Consider the following 27,716-nt stretch of genomic DNA (forward strand, 5'->3'; position numbering starts at 1 on the left):
TTGCACTCATGACCACTTTCCTCTGATATATTCACTGCGGGAAATCTTAATTGGCGGGACTTTCCTTGCCCTCCGTGGTGTGTTCTGCAGCAGCAGAGGGTGGCTCCAATCTGCGCATGCGCGGCTGACGTCATGACGCTGACGGCACGAACCCGCGCATGCGCGGTGGCCGTCTTTCCCCTCAGCCGCCCCGCAAGACGTGGCAGCTTGATCTTGCGGGGCAGCGGAGGGGAAATAGTGCGTCTGATTTGGATGCCGCCCCGACGATCGGTGGGCACCGATCGTGGGCCTGTCCCCTCCCGAGCACAGTCGTGGTGCTCTTTCCTTGCTAGGCCACCTACAAGCCCCAAACGGGCTTCTCACTCCCGTTTCACGACGGCAGCAACCAGGTGTGTTTGCCGCCGTCATGAAACAGCCGCGAACGGCAGGCCACTCGGCCCATCTGGGTCGGAGTATCGCTGTTCGCCGTGAAAAACGGCGAGCGGCGATTCTTCCGAGTTGGGGGGGGATCACGGGGGGCGCTGGGGGGGGCGTGAAATTTGTCGGGGGGCCCTCCCACCTGGCATGGGGAGCGGAGAATCGCGCCCAAAGTCTTTCACTTTAAATAAGATGGAAGAAAACCTCCCCTTGTCTGTTCAGCAACTCCCTGATATGCAGCAAAGTGCTCTCCAACTATTAGTTATCGGGGAACCATAGATGGGCTGAGAGAAGGTACATGGAGAAAGGGCACACTGGAGTCAGGACCCCGCTCAGCGTGATCCCACTTTTCATCACCTGAACACCTTGGAAGAACAGATTTGTTGGTTCCCCCGCTACAGTTCTATCCATAATTCAGCGAAGAAGGAAGAAGTACAATTTTTTTCGTATTTATAGATCTAGTGCTGTCTAAAAGCCACTAAAATGCTTATCTGATTGGACTTTAATCAATATTATATCCCCTTGTCTCTACAGGAGTGTGACCAACAGATGATATATGACATGCTGCTCAGGTTGAACTCGGTTGTATATTTGCCTGGTGATTTTGTCTGTAAGAAGGTAAACTTAATTTTTCCCATGATTGTCAAATGCGCCTAATTAAATTGAATTGGGCCTATATTTCAATCGTGCATAACAATTATGTTCAGAATTAGCGTTGAAGCCAAATTATAAATATCTGAAAAAAGTGAAGCTGGCCAGTCTCCCTTTACAAAGATATTTTATAATTATATGTAATTATGGAAATTTGATCATTTAGTTACATTATAGACATGTACTAGAGAAATGCAAAGACTGTCGGAAGCTTTTGCTGTTAATGTAAATTATTATTGGCCAGCTTAATTAAACATTATTAGAAAAGTGGATTTAGTGCAGAATTTCACAGGCAGCAAAAAATAATTCAAGCCTCCAAGTTCTTCTTTCTCTTTATTACTATTTAAAATGTAAAGTAGGTGTTTTTGTTTGTCACAGTTTTTTGTGGCACGTTGATAATTACACTCTCACATCTGGGTATGGTGGTTGCGATTGCCTTTCCTGTCTGGAATCTGGACCGTCTCTTGTGAGATCACGGCTGCAATTTAATTGCCAATTTGTGCGTTAAGCGAGAGCGCGATGAGGCTCAGTCCAGGTAACATTACATGCGGTTGTCTGGGATATAGGATCTGGGGTCCAGTGATCAGTGATCAGTGGCCTCTGAAGCCGGGTGTGCATGGAGTGCACGGCGGGGAGTGTCGGATGGAATGGGGGGGAGGAGAGATGGGAGAACATGGAGCATCCCGGAGTGAAAGATACCGCTGGTTGTTAGTCTCAGACCCTCACCAATCCCTTACAAATATTGCATGGGAAGGACGATATCTTGGACCAGCAGAACTTTCCCTAGTGTTGCTGGTGGTAGGCCAGGTGGCCAGCTGCTGGAGAAGGTAGTGACAGCAGCATCGGCAGAGGCTTGAGGCTGCGGCCCATGTGCAGGGCCCGCCCCACACCCTGAGGACCCGGCCGTCCATCAGGCTCGGGAGGGACCCAGAGGGGGAGATCCACAATGGCCCAAGGTGTACAGGCGTGGCTGGTTTTTTGAACAGATGGTGGGTAGCACATGTTGCAGGAGGCTTCGCTTCAACAAGGGGACGGTGCAACACCTGTGCCATGTCCTTGCGCACTTGGCACCACGTGGAGGAGGAGGATACCTACCCCCAGTGGCCGTCAAGATCACCACAACTCTGAACTTCTACACCTCAGAATCATTTTGGGGGACCTTTGTGGCATCTCACAAGCTCCAGGCCACAGTGTATCCATGAAGTCACCGATGCCCTGTTTACCCAGGCAGAAAACTGTACAAATTATGACCTGGACTATGCCTAACAGGATGCCCAGGTAGCAGGATTCTCCGCCATTGACGGGAAGCCCAGGTTCAGGGGATAATGGCTGGCACACATCGGGCCACCTGTGAATGCCCTCCATCAACCAGAAGGGGTTCCACTCCCGGAACATCCAGCTGATGTGCAGCCACCACCTGAAGTTGGCCCTCTCGCATCAGTTGTGGGCCAACTTTTCCTGCAGGGACACAGGGGGGGCATCATTGGCGGCATGCGTGGTTACCCGCCAAGGGTGGGGGAGGGGGTGCGATGGTGGCTTGGGGGTTGGAGGAGAGGGCTTGGAGAGATGGGTCGTGCGGGGGTGGGAGGGAATGGGGCATATGGGGGTGTGTGGTGTAGGGGGGGTGGAGAGTATGGGTAGGGAGAGTACGTGAGGGGGGGGAGGTCGGGGGATCGGTGCAAACTCAACCGAGTGGCCTGATGGAGGTCGTTGATCTTCTTGTGGCATTGGGTGCTGGTCCTCTTGGTCATGCTCCCCGAGTTGACTGCCGCTGCCATTTCCTCCCAGGCAGCAGTAGCTGCCCTTGGCTGACCCCCCGTGACCCTCAGGGAAACAGAGCATCCCGTCTGGCCTCTACCGCATCCAGTAGCCTGCCCAGGTCAGCATCACTGAATCATGGAGCTGGTCGCCTCGGCAATATGGCTGCGTGGCTGGTTTTTTGAACAGATGGTGGGTAGCACATGTTGCAGAAGGCTTCGCTTCAACAAGGGGACGGTGCAACACCTGTGCCATGTCCTTGTTGTGCAGGATCGGTTTAAGTGCTGCTCTCCCTTGTCAGCTGGAGAGCAGGGTCCCGGCGAATCAGCTGGCAGGACCATGATTTGCAGCGAGAAACCCATGGGGCCTCGTTAAATAGACCAATTAATGTTTTATAGCGGTGACGGCCTCACCGGGCTGAGTGTCGGGAAGCTTGTGGCAGTTCCCACTCGCTGCCACACTGAGAAACGTTTTGGTTAAATCGTGCCCCAAATGTTTCTTTGCTCATTGGTAATTATGGTAAAACAGTTCAAAAAGGCAGAACTGTAACTGCTTGTCCATGGGGCAGCACGGTAACACAGTGGCTAGCACTGTCACTTCACAGCTCCAACGTCCCAGGTTCGATTCCCAGCTTGGGTCATTGTCTATGCGGAGTCTGCACGTTCTCCCCGTGTCTGCGTGGGTTTCCTCCGGGTGCTCTGGTGTCCTCTCACTGTCAAAAGATGTCCAGGTTAGGTGGATTGGCCATGCTAAATGGCCATTAGTGTCCAGAAAACACTTTAGGTGGGGTCACTGGGTTACAGGGATGGGGTGGAAGTGCGGGCTTAAGGAGGGTGTTCTTTCTGAGGGCTAGTGCATACGCAATGGGTCGAATGGCCTCCTTCTGTACTGTAAAGTCTATGAATCTATGAAGCCTTCCAATAAATCCTCTTTTGATTTAGGGAGGCACGAGTCATGCTTTATTTCACTCATGATAGCATCGCACAAAATGATACACCCTAATTACATTTTTATTTTCATGCCAAGCGTTTCCAAACAAGCCAAACAGTGTCAGCTGTGGCTCAGTGGTAGCTCTTCTGCCTCTGAAACAGAAGGTTGTAAACTCAATTCCAATTTCCTGGAGTATGTAATCTGTGCTGACAGGTAAGTACCATTTTGAGGGTGCTGCGCTGTGTTGGCCGGCATTTTCTGGCCCTCCCCCATGGCAGGATCTTCCGACAACAGGATGGGTGAGCCACACAAAATGCCGTAGATATTGGCGGGGCAGGAAAATCCTACCGGCGGCCAATGGCAAGCCTTCTCTGCTGCCGGGAAACACGCCACGGGTGGGTGTCAGGAAAATCCCGTCCATTGTCTTTCAACTGAGACGTTAAACTGAGCCTCCTTCTGCCCTCTCGGATGAATGTAAAAGATTCCACATCAATAGTCAAGGAGTCCTTCCAGTAAACTAGCCAAAATGTATCGCTGAACCAATATCTTAAACATCTGATCAAATCTTTCATTTCATTTCTGATAGTAGAATCGTCCTGGGTGCAAATTCGCTTCTAACAGCACCAAGCGTGATCACACCTCAAAAGTATTTCATTGCTTGTGAAGCTGTCAGATGTCCCAAAAGGCACAATATACAACAATTCATTCATTCAGATTTGTGAGTTTGTCACGTAGTAATCCTTCAATTGAATCTATCTACTGAACATAATCCTAAATGTTGCAAAGATTGTTATGGACAGCGGAGAGATGAATGAGATGATTCCCTCCCCACCTTTTCACCTCTCAATGGAGCAAAGTCACTGGGCCTGATTTTCCAGCCAGTTCCGCTAACAGTGAGCCCTCGCAAAGAGATCCCTGGCAGCGGAGGGCACAAACAACGGGAAACCCTGTTGCGAGGGGCACGACTGGAAGATTGAGCAGCCGGTCAATAGTGGGTCACCTCGATTTCAGCAAAACGCACGCAAGGGGGTTCGGAAAACACGGCCCTCTGTGTTTTTTTTAATGTTTTAACTCCTAGCGTGCCATAACTGTCATGAACAGACAAATTACAGATTTTCTGATATGTTTTGAAGGAAAGATAAATGTTTATTGTTCAATACCCAAATAAGCACAAGTTATTGGTTACACAAGTAGACTGTGTAGCAGCTTAAGATTTCAAGAGTTCTCTGTTACACTTGTTGTTTCCCAGGTTAAAGGCTTGAAATAACACGGATCTGTTTTAGTCATCCACTGAAGGAAATTTTCTGGTAGTTTCAGAAGGAATGATTTACTGTTGATTTATGTTTGCAGAAGCAGATTTCTCTTATTCCACTCCAGTCAAGGTACAGGTTGAGCATCCCTTATCCGAAATGCTTGGGGCCGAGTGCAGCAGATTTCAGAATTTTGTGAATGTCGGAATATTTTGTGCAGGTGATATGCACATTGGGAACTGCGCACGTGTGGAATGTTGGGAACTGCGCATGTGCGGCGCGCTTTGGGAACTGCGCATTGCCCAGGAGCCTTCTGGGAGATTTCCCATTCGTAATGTCTCATCGGCGCTCCAAAAGAAGTGTGGATTTTGGAATTTTTCGGTTTTTGGAATGTTGGATAAGGGATGCTCAACCTGTACAATAGTGAGGCCCTGGTATGGTTCATCAGGTAGAGAGTTCAGGACATCCGGTGGTGACCATGGAGTGAACGGTCGCACATTTAGCAGCTCTCGCTCTTAGTGGTTTTTTAACGGATTTTAAACTGGATTTCTGTGGGAATTCTGAAACATAAGTGGATAAAAGCGAGAGGAGAAGAAGGCAACCCCTATTTTATGGAGCTGCGCCAAGAAACAATCGTAAAAGAAGAAATCAAATGTTGGTTGGAAGTGAAGTTCAGAGTTTGGTGGATGCAATGGCAGAGAAGCAAAGTTCGACCACACCAGCTCAGTGGACGATGGATCAGGAGGTTAAATACTTGGACAAGAAGTTCGCCCGGCATTGTAAGGTCTGTGTAGGACCTCACCCTGGCGGTGGCCTCGATTAAGGAAGTGGTCGACCGGGTGGAGGAGAAAGTGACGACCCAGGGACAGGCAATCCAAAAGTTGCAGGAGCTGGCGGTGGAACAAGAGGAGCAGTCTATTGTGATGGCAATGGAAATTAATATTTTACAGAACAGCAGAAATGGTGGTTGGAGAAGGTGGAGGACCTGGAGAATCGTTCTCGCAGGCAGAGCATCCGGATCGTCGGTCTGCCAGAGGGAAAGGAGGGATCGGATGCCGAAGCGTACGTGGGGAAGATGCTGGAGAAGATGCTCGGGGAAGATGCGTTAGACAGGCCGTTAGAGGTGGACCGGGCTCACAGGGTGCCCAGGCGTAAGCCCCAGGGTCGTGAGCCCCCGAGGGCGATGGTGGTGAGGCTGCATCAGTACTTGGACGAGGAATGCATTATAAGGTGGGCCAGGCAGTCAAAACGGTTCATGTGGGAAGAGGCAGAGATCCGAGTGTATCATGACTTAGGAGCAGAACTCGCAAAGAGGAGGGCGAGTTTTAATAACGTTAAGGTGGCCCTGTGTGCGAAGCACATGAAATTCGGACTGCTCTACTCGGCCCACCTTTGGGTGACCTACGAGAACCGGGAGCTGTATTTTGACTCACTGGAAGAAGTGAGTCAAAATTGCTATAAATATGGCGGTTAATAAGGTCGCCTTTCTTAATCCTAATTATGAGTACGCTTTCAGAGTCGCCAGGTATCTCTCGATACCGCCACAAGGTTCAACCCGAATGCTGATCAAAGAACCAATCCACCAGTTAGTTAGTTCAAGGTCAATGCTACTTTATTTACACACAGTATGATCTACTCATGCACAATAACACTACAGGCTAAACTATATCTATCACTAACACCTATACTTACCTTCAGGTGCCCACTTAGGTCAGAGGAACAATGGCCGTTGTTCGGATCTGAGGCTGTTGGGTTCGAAGAAGTAACAGGAGAACAGCTAAGGTCATCCGTCTGGTAGCGAGCGTTGAACTTGAACTTACTTGCTTCTGGTGATGCTGGTGGATGGGTCTCTCCGCTTGAGAGCAGAATCCAAGAGAGCGAACATTTCGCAGGGGTTCCTTCTTATACTTGGAGGGGCTTTGTGCACTTTTAGGCAAGCCTTAAACTTGGTCCCAATTAATTGGGCAGCTTCTCGATCACTGCCATCGATCTGAGCCAATAAAGAGGCGGGTGCCTTGATGGCTGGGCGTGTCCTAGGTGGCCATTGGCCTTGCTTTGTTTGTGTCTTCTTGCTGGGGTAGTGGCAGCGGACTGTGTGGAACAGTATCGGCTACCTGAGCACGAGTTCTTTGTTTCCCGGAGATGGGCCATCAATATGTAAATCGACCCAGAATTTCGGTTCCGTCTGCAGACTGCCTTCCAAATATACATTCAGGCTCTGTGCCTGCTTATTGCTTAGTATTGTCCATATTTCCCTATAGGGTCTGCGAGTGTCCATTTTATATACTGAAAGTGGCAATCACAGATGGCTACAAAGGACAATAATCTGGTACGGGCATAATGACTTTAAAATCTAGATGGTAGTGGGCTGAGTTAAAAATTTAGTGTTGCTTTATATTTATAGAATCTCAGCCTTTCAGTGTATCTTAAATTGTGTTGGTCGGGAAAAGAAGGATGTCTTTGATTGATTTGATTTTGATTTGTTGTTATATGTACCGAAATACAGTAAAATAGTTTTAAGTTACGATGTTCTGGCGAACAAAAAGAAAAGATGTTTGAGTTTCTGCATGCATAATCACTTCTCCTGTTTGATGTTTTCGGCTCTGTTTGAAGATGATGGGACTGATAAGATGTTGTTAAGGGAGGAGGGATGGGCCTCTGTGCCCAGACCTTGGAGGATTGTTTATTTGTTTTCTGTGTTTGATGTTATTGTTTTGAGAACTTATGTTAACTTATATTAAGAGTGAGGGCAAGGGAATCCAGCAGGTGGTAGGATACTAGACACTGGGGGCGGGAGCTGCTAGGCTAGCTGGGAGAGCTGGTTCACGGGAGCAAATTGGGGGGAGAGCTAAAGAGAGACGGTGTGGGGGGGAGGGGGGGTGGGAGGTGTCTGATGACAACAAGGGGACTTTTAGGAGATTTGAGATGGAGACCAGATGGCAGTAGCTGCCGAGAGGCAGGCCAGGGGAGGTGCAGGACATGGGCTAAGGGCTGGCCGAGGCAAGGTCATGGCTGATCGACAGGGGAGGGGGGCAAAAGCCCCCCCAACAACACTGGTTATGTGGAATGTTCGTGGATCGGTCAAAAGGGCCCGTGTGTTTGCACACTTGAGACAGCTAAAAGCAGACGTGACCATGTTACAGTTGACGCACTTGAAGCTGGGAGACCAGGTTAGACTGAAGAAGGGATGTGTCGGACAGGTATTCCATTCGGAACTGGACTTTAAAACAAGGAGGGTGGCCATCCTGATTAACAAAAGAGTGGCATTTGAGGTGGGGAAGATAGAGGCAGATCTGGGAGGCAGATTTATTATGGTGAGCAGGAAACTCGAGGGAATAGCAGTGGTCTTGGTAAATATATATGCCCGCAACTGGGATGATGTCGCGTTTGTCAGGAAGGTGCTGAGAAAGATTCCAGACATCGACTCGCTCTGGTTGGTTATGGGGAGTAACTTCCTGGATCAGAGAATGGACCAGTCGAGTTCTAGATCAGGGAAGGTATCAGCAATGACAAAAGAACTACGGGATTTCATGGAGCGCATGGAAGGGGTTGATCCGTGGAGATTCGGGAGGCCAAAGAGCAAGGAATAGTCATTCTACTCCCATGTGCACAAGGTATACTCCAGGATAGATTTCTTTGTACTGGATAAAACACTGTTAGCGGGGGTGGAGGACACTGAGTACTCAGCTATTGTGGTGTCAGACCACGCGCCACATTGGATAGACCTACGGGTAATCGCGAGAAAGTCCCAGCGCCCGCAGTGGAGATTAGATGCAGGGCTGTTAGCGGACGACGAGATCTGTGAGCGAGTGAGGGAGGCCATTCGGGGATATATAAAGAATAACGACACGGGAGAGACCGCGGCTGGAGTGGTCTGGGAGGCATTGAAGGCGGTTATTAGAGGAGAATGTATTTTGATTCGGGGCCATAGGGAGAAGACCGAACGGGCGGAACTGGACAGGTTGGTAGGAGAAATCTTACAGGTGGACAGGAGATATGCGGAGTCTCCGGATGAGGAGCTCCTGAAGGAGCGTCAGAGACTCCAAATAGAATTTGGGCTCCTTTCCACAGGTAAGGTAGAGGGACAGCTGAGGAGGGTAAAAGGGGCAATATATGAATATGGGGAGAAAGCTAGCAGGATGCTGACACATCAGCTGAGGAAGCAGGAGGCAGCGAGAGAAATAGGGAAAATAAAAGATACGATGGGGAAGGCAGTGATGGACCCGGGGGTGGTTAACAACGTGTTCTGTGAATTCTATAGTCAACTATATGAGTCGGTACCGCCGGTCGGGGAGGAGGGTATGAATCAATTCCTGGAGAGGCTAGAGTTCCCGAAGGTAGATGAGGAGCTGGTGGAAGTCCCCTGTGGGGCCCAATTGGGCTTGGGGAGGTGATAGATGGATTGGTTGGCGATGCAATTGGGTAAGGTCCCAGGACCTGACGGATTCCCAGTAGAATTTTATAAAAAGTTTTCTGGGTTACTGGGGCCGCTGCTGGTTAAGGCTTTTAATGAGTCCTAGGAGCTGGGAGTGCTTCCCCCAACGCTATCACACATATCAATCTCTCTCATCCTGAAGCGAGACAAGGACCCGGAAAGCTGTGGATTGTACAGGCCAATTTCCCTTTTGAATGTAGATGCTATATTGCTGGCAAATATCTTGGCCACCCGAATAGAGGTAATCGGGGAGGATCAGACAGGAGTTGTGAAGGGCAGCCACCTGACGTCCAATATTAGATGGCTTCTTAGTAGCCATGGATGCAGAGAAGGCTTTCGACTGGGTGGAGTGGGAGTACCTATGGGATATTTTAGGCAGGTTTGGGTTCGGGCAGGGATTTGTGGATTGGGTCCGGCTGTTATATCAGGCACCGGTGGCAAATGTAAGAACCAACCGAGTCCGGTCAGAATACTCTGGTCTCTGTAGGGGGACAAGGCAGGGATGCCCGCTCTCCCCATTACTGTTTGCCCTGGCAATAGAGCCCTTAGCGATGGCCATTAGATCATCGAATGCCTGGCGGGGGATAGTGGAGGGGGTGGGTGATGGAGCACAGGGTCTCTCTCTTTGCGGACGAATTGCTGCTCTATGTCACAGACCCGGTGGGGGGGATGGCCGAAATCATGGAGGTACTCGGAGAATTTGGACAATATTCAGGTTACAAGTTAAATATGGGAACAGAGCAAGATGTTCATGATCCAGGCACGGGGGCAGGAAAGGAGACTGAGGGAGTTACCTTTTAAAGTGGCTGATCGGTGTTTTAGATATCTGCAGATTCAAGTGGCTAAGGATTGGGGGCAGCTTCACAAGTTAAATCTGGGCAAAGCGGTCAATCAAATGAAAAGAGACTTCCGCAGATGGGACATGCTCCCCCTGACGCTGGCGGGGAGGGTCCAGCCGGTTCAAAGAAACTTAGTTTATTTACAATAACTATTATATACAGCACAGTAGATCCCAGCTGGCTCTGCCTTGCCAGTGCCTAATGGGTTGGCTTTATATACCTTACATCTATACATTGTTTAGAGGTCCCCCACCCCTTTAACGGGGAAGCTCATATTCTTCAAGGTTCATGGGAAAGTTACTTGTTCCCACCCCATATGGCACTTGTGGGTTATAGCAATCATGTTTGCCACAAATCAGTACAATCGGGATGAAAGGGTGGTAAGCTGCAAGGCCATAGCTTTATTTCCCCAGGGGTATGGGGTAATCGACTGTACACATGTGGCCGTTGACGCTCTTTCAGACCAACCAGGTAGAACATAGAACAGTACAGGCGCTTCGGCACACAATGTGAGGGCAGCACGGTGGCATAGTGGTTAGCACAGTTGCTTCACAGCTCCAGGGTGATCCCTGGATATACAACTGTAACATGACCTGCCGACTCTTGTACTCAATACCCCGTCCGATGAAGGCAAGCATGCTGTATGCCTTCTTGACCACTCTATTGACCTGCGTTGCCACCTTCAGGGTACAATGGACCTGAACTCCCAGATCACTCTGTACATCAATTTTCCCCAGGACTCTTCCATTGACCGTATAGTCCGCTCTTGAATTAGATCTTCCAAAATGCATCACCTCGCATTTGCCTGGATTGAACTCCGTCTGCCATTTCTCTGCCCAACTCTCCAATCTATCTATATTTTGCTGTATTCTCTGACAGTCCCCCTCGCTATGTGCAACTCCACCAATCTTAGTATCATCTGCAAACTTGCTAATCAGACCACCCATACCTTCGTCCAGATCATTTACGTATATCACAAACAACAGTGGTCCGAGCACGGATCCCTGTGGAACACCACTAGTCACCTTTCTCCATTTTGAGACACTCTCTTCCACCACTACTCTCTGTCTCCTGTTGCCCAGCCAGTTCTTTATCCATCTAGCTAGTACACACTGAACCCTACACGACTTCACTTTTTCCATCAACCTGCCATGGGAAACTTTATCAAACGCCTTACTGAAGTCCATGTATATGACATCTACAGCCCTGTAGATGATCAATTCCCTCATCAATTAACTTTGTCACTTCCTCAAAGAATTCTATTAGGTTTGTAAGACATGACCTTCCCTGCACAAAACCATGCTGCCTATCACTGATAAGTCTATTTTCTTCCAAATGTGAATAGATCCTATCCCTCAGTATCTTCTCCAACAATTTGCCTACCACTGACGTCAAGCTCACAGGTCTATAATTCCCTGGATTATCCCTGCTATCCTTTTTAAATAAAGGGACAACATTAGCAATTCTCCAGTCCTCCGGGACCTCACCCATGCTCAAGGATACTGCAAAGATATCTGTTAAGGCCCTAGCTATTTCGTCCCTCGCTTCCCTCAGTAACCTGGGATAGATCCCATCCAGACCTGGGACTTGTCCACCTTAATGACTTTTAGAATACCCAAAACTTCCCCCTTCCTTATGCCGAGTTGACCTAGAGTAATTAAACATCCATCCCCAGCCTCAACATCCGTCATGTCCCTCTCCTTGGTGAATATCGATGCAAAGTACTCATTAAGAATCTCACCCATTTCCTCTGACTCCACGCATAAATTCCCTCTTTTGTCTTTGAGTGGGCCAATCCTTTCTCTAGTTACCCTCTTTCTCCTTATATACGAATAAAAGGCTTTGGGATTTTCCTTAACCCCGTTAGCCAAAGATATTTCATGACCCCTTTTAGCCCTCTTTATTTCGCGTTTGAGATTTGTCCTACTTTCCCAATATTCCTCCAAAGCTTCATCAGTTTTAAGTCGCCTAGATCTTATGCATGCTTCCTTTTTCATCTTAGCTAGTCTCACAAATCCACCCGTCATCCATAGTTCCCTGATCTTGCCATTTCTATCCCTCATTTTCACAGGGACATGCCTGTCCTGCACTCTAATCAACCTTTCCTTAAAAGACTCCCACATTTCAAATGTGGATTTACCCTGAAACAGCTGCTTCCAATCCACATTCCCTAGCTCCTGCCGAATTTTGTTATACTTGGCCTTTCCCCAATTTAGCACTCTTCCTTTAGGACCACTCTCGTCTTTGTCCATGAGTATTCTAAAACTTACGGAATTGTGATCGCTATTCCCAAAGTAATCACCGACTGAAACTTCAACCACCTGGCCTGGATCCTTCCCCAATACCAGGTCCAGTATGGCCCCTTCCCGAGTTGGGATCACTCCCATTATCTGTTTCTCTCTCCATAGATGCTGCCAGACGAGCTGAGTTTTTCTAGCATTTCCGTTTTATTCTAATTATCCTTTCTTCGTGAGGTTTGGTGGCCTCCTCCTCCTATCAGTTGGAAACCTAAGTCTTCCCTTGCTGTCTGCGGGAGCATGTCCAGGGATATGTTACACAATCCTCCCTGGCACTGCCGCCATCTCTCTGTAATCTCCCTTGTTCTCCATTGCAATGGGCTCTGTGACTGCAGCCTACCACCAGGCAGCAGGCTCCCCATAAAAATAGAGCCTGCCTGCCACACACGATTTGCCGGCTTGCCCATCTGCTGGCCATTGATTGGGTCTGCATGGAATAATTGCCAAGGAAGTCCCAAAACCCATCTCTGTATCTGTCCAATCCTGATATGCCCCTGCCATTGGATTCTCCGCACAATCAGCAAAGTCCAGCTTTCTGTCCTCAAGCCGCAAACCACAGCCTTAAATTGTCTATTAGCCCGCAAGCTGCCTGGACTACATGCTAATGGCTTTGTAACAGTTATATATCGAGGTTGAATGACCCACAGCTGGGAGTTAATTCCATTATTCAGATGCAGCCTTGAGGCTTAATTTGCATATTAATGTTGGATTGAAGTCCTAACGAAAGCAACCTTGCATAAACCAAATATTCCAAAGCTGGATGACATGTTAAACCTTTCTCACTTTACATTTATATTGTATAGAGCTCAAGCTATTACTCCATGTAGAAAGCTCATTGTGCTTCTATTTATACTCGGTGATATTACTGTGGAATTAAATGCTTTATTTCTCTGCATTTTTTATGTATTTAGAAACATTTTATTGGCTAATGAGGTTATTGATGGAGTTTGAGAAATTATATACTTGCAATAATATGGCAACTTTCACTTCATCAAGATGCATGAAAATGCTTCATGGTCAACTAATCGCTGCTTCGAAGGAACCGTAGGGTTCCTACAGTGCCGAAGGAGGACGTTCAACCCATCGGGTCTACACCACCCCTCTGGAAGAGTACTTTACCAAAGCCCAATTCCTCCATCCTCTCCCCGGAACCCCACAACCCCAGCTAACCTTTAGATTTAGGCATGTCCAATCCACCTAACTTGGACATCTTTGCACCGTGAGAGGAAACAGGAGCATCCAGAGGAAACCCACACAGACATGGGGAAGAAGTGCAAACTCCACACAAGACAACCGCCCAAGGCTGGAATCAAACCCAGTTCCCTGTCACTCTGAGACAGCAGTGCTAACCACTGTGCCATCATGTTGCCCATTCTTATACTCAAACTTGGCAGCCAATGTGTGGAATGAAATGAAAAGTAAAGAATTGAGTTAAAAAACAAACTGCTAGGTATTTGGCTGCATGAGGGCTTTTGAGATGCAGATTAGACTAGTAGCAGGGTGAAACCGATACTTTGTTCAGGAATGTGGAGTCTCGCGTCTTGTGTCCTAGGTCATCGCCACACCCAGTTTTCTTTCTCTCAGAGAGAATCAGGCTGTTGTGCAATTAGCAGAAGAAGTCTGTGTTTGACCCCAGATGTTCTGCTCTAAACTAGACAGAAGGGTCCCCAAAAGAAAACTACAGGACCAGTGTGGTAATTATTTTCTGGATTTGGCTCACAGTATTAAAACCTATGGAATGTTGTTTTGGGGAGGTGTATTCTTTATTCTCTGAGTTTAGGAAAGTAGGTAGATTAGATTGGTGGGGGTGGTAATGCAACTACACTGTCTAGGTAACCATTATTGTAGTTCATTGTAAATGTTGTTCTTTACTGTTGTTTTTCTTGTATTTTAAAGATGAATTAACATTTTGCTAATTGAATGTTCACAACAAGACCCCTTTCCTCAATGGGTTTTATCTTTTTATGCACATTTTTCCCAAATCAGAAAAATAAACTGTTAAGACCGGCATTCCAACTTCCGGTGGTGGCGGGCGAGAGGCAGCCGCCCACTGGAGGGCTCCCGCTCGGGAATAGGAATTTCAGAGTTTTAACACCCGGTCCCAGGGGCAACAGAGGCTGAAAAAGCTGTAAGAATGCACAAGGAGGAGAAATGTCCAAATTTGGGAGAAAAATAGCCGTGAAAAATGGGGTTAACGGAAATCCGCCGGGGAAAGAAAATGTCAGCGCAGGAACGGCAAGGGAAGCGGAGGCTAGAGCACCAAGGGAGGCTGCATCGCACACAGCAGAAGAAATTACCAAGGTGATGGCTGTAGAACTTAAAAACAATTCACAAACCACATGGAAGCGATGAAGATGGAGATGGGGGCGGTATTGAAAGTGCTGGTGGAGGAGGCAATTGACCTGGTGAGGGCGGCGGTATCAAGCGCAGTGGCAGAGGTGCGGGAGCAAGGTGAGACACTGAAGGAAGTGGAAGAGGCATTATCGCAGCACAGTGATCAACTCACCTCGATGGGGAAGGAGTTATGGAAGGTGATAGAGACCAACAAGAGTCTGCGAGCCAAAATGGAAGACCTGGAAAACAGATCCAGGCAACAGAATCTGAGAATTGTGGGTCTGCTCGAAGGAGTGGAAGGCCCGAGGCCAACAGAGTATTTTGCCACAATGTTGGCGAAGCTACTGGGGAGGGGGACGGACCCTCCCGATATGAACTGGATCAGGCTCATCGGTCATGGAGGTCTATACCAAAGGCGAGTGAGCCGCCAAGAGTAGTAACTCTGTGTTTCTGTAGGTATAGCGTGAAGGAGAAAGTCCTGTGCTGGGTAAAATTGAAGCGGGAGGTGCAGTGGTCTGGAACTGGTATACGTCTATACCAGGACTTTACGGTGGAGCTGGCAAGGAGGTGGGCTGCCTTCAGCCAGGTGAAGAAGGCACTGTACATCAGCAAGGTGCAGTGTGGCATCGTGTATCCAGCTAAATTGAGGGTGACCTACAAATCCAAGGACTTTTATTTTGGGACGGCGGAAGTAGCGGAGCAGTTTGCGAAGGCAGAAGGACTGTGGCAGAATTGAGAAATGGTTGTGTACCGATGTAGCCTCATGTAACTTTATTTTTTCACTGCGTGTTTGTGTATGTACTAAATGAGTCGACGCTGTATATATTTGGACAAGGGAAGAGATGGGACTTTCATTTGCAATGATGGTTCTTTGGGGCTTGGGTGTGTATGTTGGGGTTGTGTGCTAAAGGGGATTTCTTGGTTTTCCTGGGACCGGGCAAGGGGGAAGGAGACCCGGGCAGGGGCCTCCATGCTGACCGGTTTAAGCTGGCCAGTGAACGGGAGTGAGGAAGTGGTTTTCCTGGGACCGGGCAAGGGGGAAGGAGACCCGTGCGGGGGCCTCCACGCTGACCGGTTTAAGTCGGCCAGTGAACAAGAGGAAGTGGAGGGGAGGGGTCGGGGAGGAGGGGTGGGGGAGTCTAAAATTTATGGGTGTTATTCATGGTGCTCTTTCGGGGATTAGATGGCATTGAATATTGGGGGGGGGGGGGGCGTTGGGGGTGGACTATAGATGTCAATGGTGACCATGGGCAATTCTTGATTCCTTTTCCTATTTTCCTTTTTTTTCCCATCTTGGGGGGTTTTGTTTTATTTGATGCTTATATTGTCAGACGGGTTGTTGTTTGGGTGGTAGTGGGAGGATGGGATCATTGTTGTTGATAAGGGGACTGACATTGTATTCATTACCGTTTACTGTTTGTTGGTGGGGTGTAAATTCTGAAGAAAATGTGAAAATGGAGAGTAAAAATATTTTAATTTAAAAAAGAACCGGCATTCCAAGTTTCCCTTCTAGGATTTGTAATGCTCTTGCATTGAACATCAATGGGGTTCATAACAATAGCAATGTCCCCAAAACAGCAATAAGTTAAATAACCAATTAAGATAGTGAGATTGGAATACCCAGGTCTTCTTCAAGTGTGTTCCATAGGATCTGTACAAGCAGATAGGGTTGCAGTACCCCTAACAATGTAACTTTTTCTCAAAACTACACTGAACTGTCAGCCAGGATTATGTGCTCGGGATCTGAAATCAAGTTTCAATCCACAAACCTTTGACTCAGAGAACTTAGTGCCAAGCCTGACCCATCCAGTTTCAGGACTTTGATATGAGAGAATGAGACACTAAATGTGACAATATTAAATGACCCTTAACCTCATGTTTTACATTTCAGGGAGATATAGGCAAGGAAATGTACATCATCAAGGCAGGACAGGTTCAAGTGCTTGGTGGAGCTGATGACAAAAAGGTTCTGGTTACCTTGAAGTGTGGATCAGTATTTGGAGAAATCAGGTAATGTTGTGGTTTAGGAATGGAATTAATTAGTACTAATGAATGTATAATAAATACATATTTGTAATAATATCAAAACAATTATACCCAAAAGGTTATGAGGAGTTATTTGAAATGTATTTGAAGATTACATAATAGGAAACCAATGGCATTTAAACATATTGATGTAAAATTTCTGGGAAGACTTTTGGGCCAATTTTGAAGGGAAATAGGATGATCCTGTGGTTGTATCCTTCACAATGGCCAATATCAATCACAGAGCAAATGTAACCGCTGTATTCAAGAAAGGAGGCCGACAGGAAGCAAGAAACGACAGGCCAGTTAGCCTTACATAAGTGAGAGGGAAAATTCTGGAATCTATTATTCAGGAAGCTTCAACAGAGCTGGCACAACAGTAGAATTCTTATCTCCGGACCAGAAGCTCTGGGTTCAAGTCCCACTTCAGCACTTGGTGGCTATGCAGGGTCCATTGATAATGTGACCAAATAGGGTGATCATCAGCCTATAACTCCTTCTGATATATCTGATGGCAGGTGGCAAGAACGGGTGTGTTTCCTGGTCAGCCATACTGTAAAAGGCAGCTGCAAACCACTGCTGTACTTTGCCAAGCATAATCGTGGACCAATCCAATAAACGTTCCTAGGCACCAGCATGCTCATAGTACATGAAGGGGGAAGGATAACAGGGCACTTCGAAAATTTCAATGCAATCAGTCAGAGTCAACATTATTTCATGAAAGGGAAATCATTTTGTAAAATATTTTTTATTAGGGTATTTACAATTTTTATAATAATAATAATAACAGCGACATAAACATGGCACAATAAACATTTCCACCCCATCACAACCTTCACCCTACCCAACAATAAAACAACAGTCTGGCCCTCCACCCCCTCCCCCCCCCCCCCCCCCCCCCCAACTTTTTTTGGAATTCTGCTTCCGCCGACATTTAAATTTTCCCCGAGAAAGTCGACAAACGGCTGCCACCTCCGGGTGAACTCTACCATTGACCCTCTTAAGGCAAACTTTATTTTTTTGAGACTAATAAAGCCAGCCACGTCACTTACCCAGGCCTCTACACTCAAGGGCTTCGGGACCCTCCACATTAATAAGGTTCGTCTCCGGGCTACCAGGGAGGCAAAGGCCAAGACGTCAGCTTCTTTCACCCCCTGAACTCCTGGCTCTTCCAACACTCCAAAGATCGCCATCTCCAGACTCGGCACCACCCGTGTTTTGAGTACCGTGGATATCGCCTTAGCGAAACCCTGCCAAAACCCTCTGAGATCCGGGCATGCCCAAAACAGGTGGACATGATTTTCTGGACTTCCCCTGCACCCCACCTGTCCTCTACCCCAAAAAACTTGCTCATCCGGGCAACCGTCATGTGTCCCCGGTGGACTACCTTGAATTGTATCAGGCTAAGCCTGGCACATGATGATGTTGTGTTAATCTGCTTAGGGCATCCAGTCACAGACCCACCTCTATCTCTTCCCCCAGCTCGTCTTCCCACTTGCCCTTTAGCTCCCCCACCGGAGTTTTCTCCGATTCCATAAGTTCTTGGTAGATGTCTGATACCTTCCCCTCTCCCACCCATGTCCTGGAGACTACTCTGTCCTGTATACCCCATTGTGGCAACAGCGGGAAGGCCAGAAGCTGTCTTCTCAAAAAGTCTCATCCCTGCAGATACCTAAACCAATTCCCTGCTGGCAATTCAAATTTATCCTCCAAGGCTTTCAAGCTGGGGAAGCTCCTGTCTATAAATAGATCCCATATCCTCCTAATTCCTGCCCTTTGCCATCTCCGGAACCCACCATCCAGCCATGTCTCCCCGCGTTGCCGGCTCTGCTCACGTCTTTCTTGTAAAACATTGTCTTCTCACGTGGCCACGTTTGGTCCAATTCTCCATGCACTGGAGGGGGACTTCTCCTCACTGTCTCACTTTCCACCGATTCATCCAATAAAATCCAGAAAAAAATGGGAGATAAATGCCCAAAAGTCCGTCACAGGCGGGAGCTATTAAATGTGCGACCTACTCCTCCATGGCCGCCACCGCAAGTTCCATGAAAGGGAAATCATGTTTCATTGATGAAGTAACAAGCTATGCGGAGAAAGGGGAACCTGCTGATGTGGTATATTTGGATTTCCAGAAGCATTTGATAAGATGTTACTACAAAAGTTGCTACACAAAATAGGAGATCATGGTGTAGGGAGTATGAGCATGGATAGAAGGTTGATTAGCAAACAAGAAGCAGAGACTGTAGATAAATGGATAATTTTCAGGTTGACAAGCTGTAACGAATGGAGTGCCACAGAGGTCAGTGCTGCGGGCTCAACCATTTACAGTTTATATCAATGACCTGGATGAAGTGACCAAATGTATGATTGCTAAATTTGTTGATGACTCAAAGATAGATCAGAGAGTAAGTTGTGAAAAGATCATATGGAGCTTGCGAAAGGATGTGAATAGGTTGTGAGTGAACAAACAATGTCAGATGGAATATAATGTCGGAAAATGTGAACCTGTCCACTTTGGCAGGTAGAATACAAATGTATTATGATAATCTTTATTAGTATCACAAATAGGCTTACATTATCACTGCAATGAAGTTACTGTGAAAAGCCCCTAGTCGCCACACTCCGGCACCTGTTTAGGTACACTGAGGGAGAATTCATAATGTCCAAATTACTTAACAAGCACATCTTTTGGGACTTATGAGAGGAAACCGGAGCACCCGGAGGAAACCCATGCAGACACGGGGAGAACATGCAGACTCCGCACAGACAGTGACCCAAGCCGGGAATCGAACCTGGGTCCCTGGAACTGTGAACCAACAGTGCTAACTACTGTGCTACCGCACCACACTATTTAAATTGAGAAAGATTGGACAACACTGCTGTGCATTGGGATTTATGTGTTCTGGTAAATTAGTGACAAAAAATTGTTATGCAAGTTTAGCAAGTGATTAAGAAGGTAAATGGACTGTTATTGTTTATTGCAAGGGGAATGGAGAATAAAAGTAGGGAAGTCTTATTACAGTTGTATAGCATGATGGTGAGGACATATCTGGAGTACTATGTACAATTTTGGTCTCCCTAGTTACGAATTGGTATAATTGCACCTGTCTAATAATTAAGGACAGCTGGTCAGCTCTCAGCATTGGCTAAGAGGCTGAACCAGAGCCATAACTTTTTAAAGTTTTACGGTGGTATGGAAAGATTGATTTGTTCCAGGAGTGATAGTATAAGAAATATGGCTTCATTATTTTATAAACAAACTTTATTAAAAGAAAAAAGAACAATATTTAAACTTCAACCCTAACATTAACAGATGTCATTCAGTTTCTTAACCTTAACACGCTGGATCGTATTAAACAACACTGTAACAGAACTGCAGCTCTCATGCCACTTTCACAGGCAGACAAAGGCAATACTTGGATTTATGTCGCAATTTCTCTCCTGGTAGGGACATTTGTTCTGAACCCTTTTTCCAAAGCCTGCATCGGTGGCAACTTTTATGACCTTCTTGGTCGATTTCCAAAGCCTTCTCACCTGTAACTGTTCAAAACAATACTCCTTCTCTCCTCTCTCTCTCTCTCTCTGAGCTCCGCTCAGCCCCTCAAACAAACGCTCCCTCTCCTGAGGTGCCCAGACTCAAACCCACCAGCGTTATCTTGGCTGCTTGATTTCCCACTCCTGTTTAAACAAAAGACCATGCTATTGATAAGCAACCAACCTGCCATTGACGGGCAAAGAGGCCATGAGACTCTGTAAAGGGGTAATAACTGGTCAGACAGGATTGTCCCAAAAGACAATGGGTGGGATTCTCCCCTACCCGGTGGGGCGGGGGGTCTTGCTGAGAAGTAGCGTGAACCACTCCGGCGTCGGTCCGTCCCAAAGGTGCGGAATCCTCCATACCTTCAGGGGCTAGGCCGGCCCCGGAGTTGTTTGCACCACGCCAGCTGGCGGGGAAGGGGTTTGGCACCACGTCAACCGACGCCGAAGGGCCTCCTCCGGCCGGCGCGAGTTGGCGCATGCGCAGGAGCGCCAACGTGTGCTGCCGTCATCCCAGCACATTCATGGGGGGGGTCATCTCCCCGTCGGCCATCGTGGAGGACCACAGCGGCCGACACGGAACAATAGAGTGCCCCCACGGCACAGGCCCGCCTGCGGATCAGTGGGCCCCGATTGCGGGCCAGACCACCGTGGGGGCACCCCCTGGGGCCAGATCCCCCCCCCCCCCCCCCGTGCCCCACCCCAAGGACCCCGGAGGCCACTCGCGCAGCCAGGTCCTGCCGGCAAATACCTGGTGTAACATATGCCGGTGGGACTGGCTGAAATCGGGCGCCACCCAGCTCATCACGGGCCAGCGAAACGCCGGGGGGGGGGGGGCACTGCCAGTGGCCGGCAATCGGCGCGGCGCCCATGCTGGAGAATTTGGCAGCCGACGGGGGCGGGATTCACACCGCCCCCCCCCCCCCCCCCCCCCCCCCCCCCCCCCCGGCGATTCTCCGACCTGGCGGGGGTGTCGGAGAATCCCGCCCAATGGATTTGGAGTGAATCACCCTTGCTGAACTGGGCCCTCCTGTGTATTCCCATTAACGTTAAGTCTCAATGGGACAACGTAACTTGTCCAGGTGTAAGCTTATCCCTCGGCCTCTGCTAGCAGGTTTTTTTCCCTCAGTCCAATTACCCCCTAAATTATCTATTGTGTTGGGGTCTCATTTCTGGACCCAATTACCTAATATCTCCCTTGCTTAACATAATTGCATCAGTAGCAGTTCAGAGAAGATTCACAGCTGTTTCCTGGGATGAAGGGTTTATGTAATGGGGAATGTTTGGATAGGTTAGGCCTGCATCCTTTGGAGTTCAGAAGAATAAGAGGTGATCTTAATGAATCATATAAGGTCCTAAAGGACTTGACAGGGTGGACACTGAGAGGGTGATCCCCTTTATGGAAGAGACTAACATAGAAACATAGAAAATTGAAGGAAGAGCAGACCATTCAGCCCTTTGAGCCTGCTCTGCCATTCATTATGATCGTAGCTGATCATCCAACTCAGTAACCTGTTACCGCTTTCCCTCATATCCTTTGATTCTTTTAGCCCCAAGAACTATATATAGCTCCTTCTTGATAACATACTTGCCTCATCTGCTTTCTGTGGTAGAGAATTCCACAGGCTCACCACTCTCTGGGTGATGGGATTTCTCCTCATCTCAGTCCTAAATGGTCTACCCCGTATCCTCAAACTTTGACCTCTGGTTCTGGAATCCCACACCATCAAGAACATCCATCCTGCATCTATCCTCTCCAGTCCTGTTAGAATTTTACAGGTTTCTATGAAATCCCGTTCATTCATCTAAACTCCACAGAGTATAATCCGAATCGACTCAATCTCTACTCATACGTCAGTCCAGACATCCCAAGAGTCAGTTAGGTAAATGTTCACTGTACTCCCTTCATAGTAAGCACATTCTTCCTCAGACAAGGAAACCAAAATGGCACACAATATTCCAGGTGTGGTCTCACCAAGGCCCTATATAACTGCAGCAAGACATCCCAGTTCCTGTATTCAAATCCTCTCACAATGAAGGGCAATGTACCATTTGGCTTCTTCACCATCTGCTGCATCTGCATGCTTACTTTCAGCGACTGGTATCCAAGAACACCCAGGTGTCATTGCAAATTATCCTCTCCAAATCTACAGCCATTCAGATAATAATCTGCCTGCCTGATTTTGCTACCAAAGTGGAACACCTCATATTTACCCCATTATACTGAATCTGCCAAGCATTTGCCCACTCCCTGAAGTTGTCCTAAACACACTGAAGCATCCTCCTCACAGCTCACTTCCCACTCAACTTTGTGTCATCTGCAGGTTTGGGGATATTCCAATTAGTTCCCTCAAATAAATCATTGATACACATTGTGAATCGCTGGGGTCCGAGATCTGATCCCTGTGGTACCCCACTAATCACGGCCTGCCATTTGGAAAAATATCTGTTTGTTCCTATTCTTTGTTTCCTCTCTGCCAACTAATTTTCTATCCATCTCAATACACCACCCCCAATCCCATGTGCTTTAATTTTACGCGCTAACCTCGTATGTGGGAACTTGGAAAAAGCCTTCTGGAAGTCCAAATGGACCACTTACGCTGGCTCCCTCTCATCAGCTCTACTAATTAAATCCTTGAATTTCCTGAAGAATTCCCGTAGATTTGTCAAGCATGATTTCCCTTTCGTAAATCTGTCCGATACTGCAACTGTTTTCCAAGTGCTCTGCTGTTAAGTCTTTTATAACAAATGCTAGAATTTTCCTCATGATCGACGTCAAGCTGACTGGTCTATAGTTCACTCTTTTTTCTCTACCTCCCTTTTTAAATAATGGGGTTACATTAGCTAACATTAGCTAGGGGCGGCCCGGTAGCACCGTTGCTTCACAACGCCAGGGTCTTAGGTTCGATTCCCAGCTTGGGGCACTGGCTGTGCGGAGTCTACAAGTTATCCCCTTGTCCATGTGGGTTTTCTCCGGGTGCTTCGGGTTCCTCCCACGAGTCCCAAAAGATGTGCTGTTAGGTAATTTGGACATTCTGAATTCTCCCTCTGTGTACCCGAACAGGCGCCAGAGTGTGGCTACTGGGGAATTTTCACAGTAACTTCATTGCAGTGTTAATGTAAGCCTACTTGTGACAATAATAAAGATTATTATTATTATTACCTTCCAATCCATAGGAACTGTACCAGAATCTGTTGAATCTTGGAAGATGACTGGCAATGCACCTACTTTTTCTAGGGTCACTTCCTTAAATACACCAGGATGTAGATTATCAGGCCCTGGGGATTTATCAGCCTTCAATCCTATCAATTTCCCCAATACCATTGCCCTACTAATACTGATTTCCTTCAGTTCCTCCCTCCCACTGAACATTTTTGGTACATTATTTGTGTCCTCCTTTGTGAAGACAAACCAAAGTATGTATTTAGTTGATCAGCCATTTCTTTGTTCCACATTATACATTCCCCTATTTCATAGAAACCCTACAATGCAGAAGGAGGCCATTCGGCCCATCAAGCCTGCATTGACTCCTGGAAAGGTCACCCTACCAAAGTTCACTCCCCCACTCTATCCCATAACCACACCTAACCTGCATATCTTTGGATGCTGAGGTACAAGTTAACACTATATTTGCCGTTATCAATCTTTTTATCTTCACATACCTATAGAAGCTTTTACAGTCAGTTTTTCTGTTCCTCGCAAGCTTACTCTCACTCTATTTTTCCCTCTTTACTCAATCCCTCTGTCCTCCTTGGCAGAATTCTAAACTGCTCCCAATCCTCATGTCTGCTGTTTTTTCTGGCCAATTTCTATGCCTCTTCCTTGGATGTAATGCTGCCTCTAATTTCCCTGATAAGCCATGGTTTGGCCACATTTCATGTTTATTTTTGCACCAGACAGAAATAAACAATTGTTGCAGTTCACCCATGTGTTCTTTGAATGTTTGTCATCGCTCATCCACCATCATCCCTTTGAGTCACATTTTTCAATCCATTATAGCCAACTCGTATCTCATACCATCGTAGTTTTCTTTATTTCGATTCAGGACCCTAATCTCAGATTCAACTACATTACTCTCCAATTTGATGAAAAATTCTATCATACTGTGGTCACTCATCCCCAAGGGATTAGCACAACTCGATTGCCAACTATTCCTTTGTCATTACACAATGCCCAGTCCAAGATGTTCTGTTCTCTCATTGGTTCTCCAGAACTACACCTCCCATTTAAGACGGAGGGGAGGATATTTTCTTTTCTTTCAGAGGGGGTTTAATATGTGAAATTCTCTGCTCCAGAGAGCAGTGAAGGCTGGGTCACTGATATTTTTAAGACTGAGTTACATAGGTCCTAGATTAACAAGGGAGTCAAAGGGTACAGGGGATAGACAGGACAGTAGAGTTGAGGCCACAAGCAAATCAGCCATCATCGTATTAAAGGGCATAGAGGTTGGAGGGCCCAAGCAGCCTATCCCAGCTCCTAAATCATATGTTCATATCCTAAGTCAGAGGCATTTGCTTTTTACTGGTGAGAAAACATGTTCGTCTTCTGTAAGATATAGGAAATTCCCCGAAGCCGCATGCCCAACTGGAATCGCACTGGAACAATGGTTAAATCTCCACCTCCTCTTTCTGATGGATGTCGTAAGGTAATCCATTAAGAATGACATGAGCTGCCCACCGAAAGGTGAATATTTAGGATTCACACCTTACCAAAACTTTTGACAAAGAGGATAAGGAACAAATTGTGAATGGGATTCGGATTTTAGCACTGCGAAAGATTTAGATTTAGGCTCAGGTATGGGTGGTTAAAGCTGAAATTCCGAAGAACATGTGTACTAAAGCAGACCTGTGAACCAGCCACCCTCAGAGAAAACAAGTGCTGTGTCAGCAAGGTTTTGATACAAGTCTTGGTTTTTCCAGTCTTGAGTGAGAGAGGGAGAAGCCTGTAAAATACCTCCCAGTAGCAACAGTGGATGTTTCTGGTAATTTTACTGGAATTTTTATAGAGAAAATCTATGAGGACTGTTGCCTAAAAGGGGTTTTTAGCTTTGAGTTTAACTAAACAGAAATCTTCTGAGAAATATTTGAAGAACTTCTACTACATGTGTAAATGTAATCTTGTGTGTTTAGGTTTTCTTTTTTTTAAGAACCGTTTAAATTTAATATTTAAAATGTCCTAAATTTGGTTCAAAATTCTTGCTCCTGACTTCAGTACACAAACCTTCTCAAAAATAATACATATTGCAAATCAATGTGATAGTTTGTCCAACCATCCCTTTGTGATTTGGCAGCCCAGGAATTACCACCTGCCATATAATAATACCTGGCTTGGGTCTTTGTATAACTTCCTTTTATGTCATTATCATATCTTCAGGGATATCAAAGTGTCACTTTCTTTGATACTGCAGGAAAGTTCCTTTTTGTTTGAAAGTCACAGCTAGACCTGGCTTCAGTCACTTTAAAGTCTTTGTCCAGATTTTTTTTAACTTTAGGAAGTGGCCATAATGATATGAATATATATCATAAGTATATAATATGAGGTTTTAGCTCCATTACAATCTTATTATAGCAACATTTGAGAAGAAGTCAGTTGCATCAAAATTCCAGCCTTGCAGTCTATAGCCCTTATCATTTTTAAACATGTTCATAAAGTTAAAATGTAACTTAGCCACTGGTGGCAATTCAAACAAGGAATTTCCAGCTGCTGGCGGCATTCCAGTGGCACAATATATGAGCCAAACAGATTTTCAGCTTCAGTAATAGATCCATAGCCAGACCTGGATATAACTCATGCCCTGCTCAAAAGCTAGTGAAGGTAATCCGCTATGAACTGCCACTGAATAAGAGGATAGTAAATCTTGAGGGATTTTTTACTTTTTAAAATATTGTTCAAAGTATAGCTCGGGATTGCTTGTCTCCCTCATAAATGGAATAAAACTTATGAAATGTGTAGTGTTCCATTTGTACACATAAGTCAATTTAAGTCTTCAGATGAATTGCTGTAAACTTTTGACCTTTGACTTTTAATTTTGGGTGTTGGGATGAAAATAACAATTTCTGTCAAGGGCAGAAGAGATTGATATCTTCTGAATATGAACAATAACGAACAGGAAAAGGTCTACTAGTTCATCAATCCTGTTCCACCTGACTGTAATACCTTAAGAATGACAATACACCCACCCTATCCCACCCAAAAGCTATGTAATAATAGGGTTGGTTTATAGGGAGCTTTGCAGTCCTCACGCCCAATTCCCTGGCTAAAAGGTTGGAATAGAGGGAAGCTGCCACACAGCAATTTAACTCTGGACGCAGTATTAATTGCTTTAGCTTCCACCCCTGTTTCGTGCGAAATTTCCACCTGAACGTGCTGCCAGCCAATCTGATTGAACAGTGGCCACTCCTGAGACTGCAGGCAGACCCAGCATACGTAGGAGGCCAGATACTTCTGGGCTTGTCACTCAGTGAGGGGGAGTGAGGGGAATGGCAATGCTGTGTTCAAGAGCCAAGAGGGAGGGTTAAGGGAGAAAATAGCCTGGGAGGAATTGCTGGGGGTGATGGAATTTGAGGTGGTGTGCAGAGGAAGGGGGATGAAACCCTTAAGTGGTCATTTAAGGTCCTCATTAGGCTCAAGGGTGGAGCAGCTCCAATGCACCAACTAAAATTTCAGACAAATCAGGGCAGATGGTGTGTCGGTCTCCCACTGGACTTTGTAGGGCCCCCACCTTCAAAGCCATCAACAAGGAGCTTAAAATCCAAGCCGCAATGATCTTGTAGTCAACAATTTGTATTTAAATAATCTCCTTGAACAGAAAAATGACTCGAGGTTGTAAGCAGAATCATCGTCAGACAATAAGAATCAGTGCTGATCCAGAGAAGGCAAAATCAATAATTACTGAAAGGTTGGCTATAGAGATAGACTTTAAATATGGTCTGAAAGAAATTGAGGCAGATAAGCAAAGAGATTACTAATATAAGAGATATTTAAGTCAATCAAGAGACATGAATGTCATTGGCCACACTAGCATTTATTGCCCATCCCTAATTGTCCTTGCGAAGTTGAGCAACATTCTTGAACCGTTGCCATACATGTGGTGTTTAAGGTGGCAGATGGGCTGCCTTGTCCTGGATAATACTGAGCTTTTTGAGTGTTTGGAACTGCATTCAGTAAGTGAATAGTATTCCATCACACTCCAGACTTGTGCCTTCCAGATGATGGACAGACTTTGGGGAGCCAAAAGGCGAG

General features: G+C 46.7%; 1 protein-coding gene across 7 annotated transcripts in view; it reads left to right on the forward strand.

The window, feature by feature from the left end:
- Positions 1-27,716, forward strand: part of LOC119972430 (cyclic nucleotide-gated cation channel beta-3-like) — a 226,451-nt gene that overhangs the window by 147,174 nt on the left and 51,561 nt on the right. For 6 of the 7 annotated variants that reach the window (XM_038809103.1, XM_038809108.1, XM_038809104.1 and 3 more), the window contains exons 14-15: positions 952-1,035; positions 16,803-16,921. In XM_038809103.1, the coding sequence (XP_038665031.1) occupies positions 952-1,035; positions 16,803-16,921 (203 nt within the window). The remainder of the gene's footprint in view (positions 1-951; positions 1,036-16,802; positions 16,922-27,716) is intronic. The other variant, XM_038809105.1, reaches the window with a different exon arrangement.

This window comes from Scyliorhinus canicula, chromosome 10 (genome assembly GCF_902713615.1).
Source record: "Scyliorhinus canicula chromosome 10, sScyCan1.1, whole genome shotgun sequence".
In the NCBI taxonomy this organism is placed as follows: domain Eukaryota; kingdom Metazoa; phylum Chordata; class Chondrichthyes; order Carcharhiniformes; family Scyliorhinidae; genus Scyliorhinus; species Scyliorhinus canicula.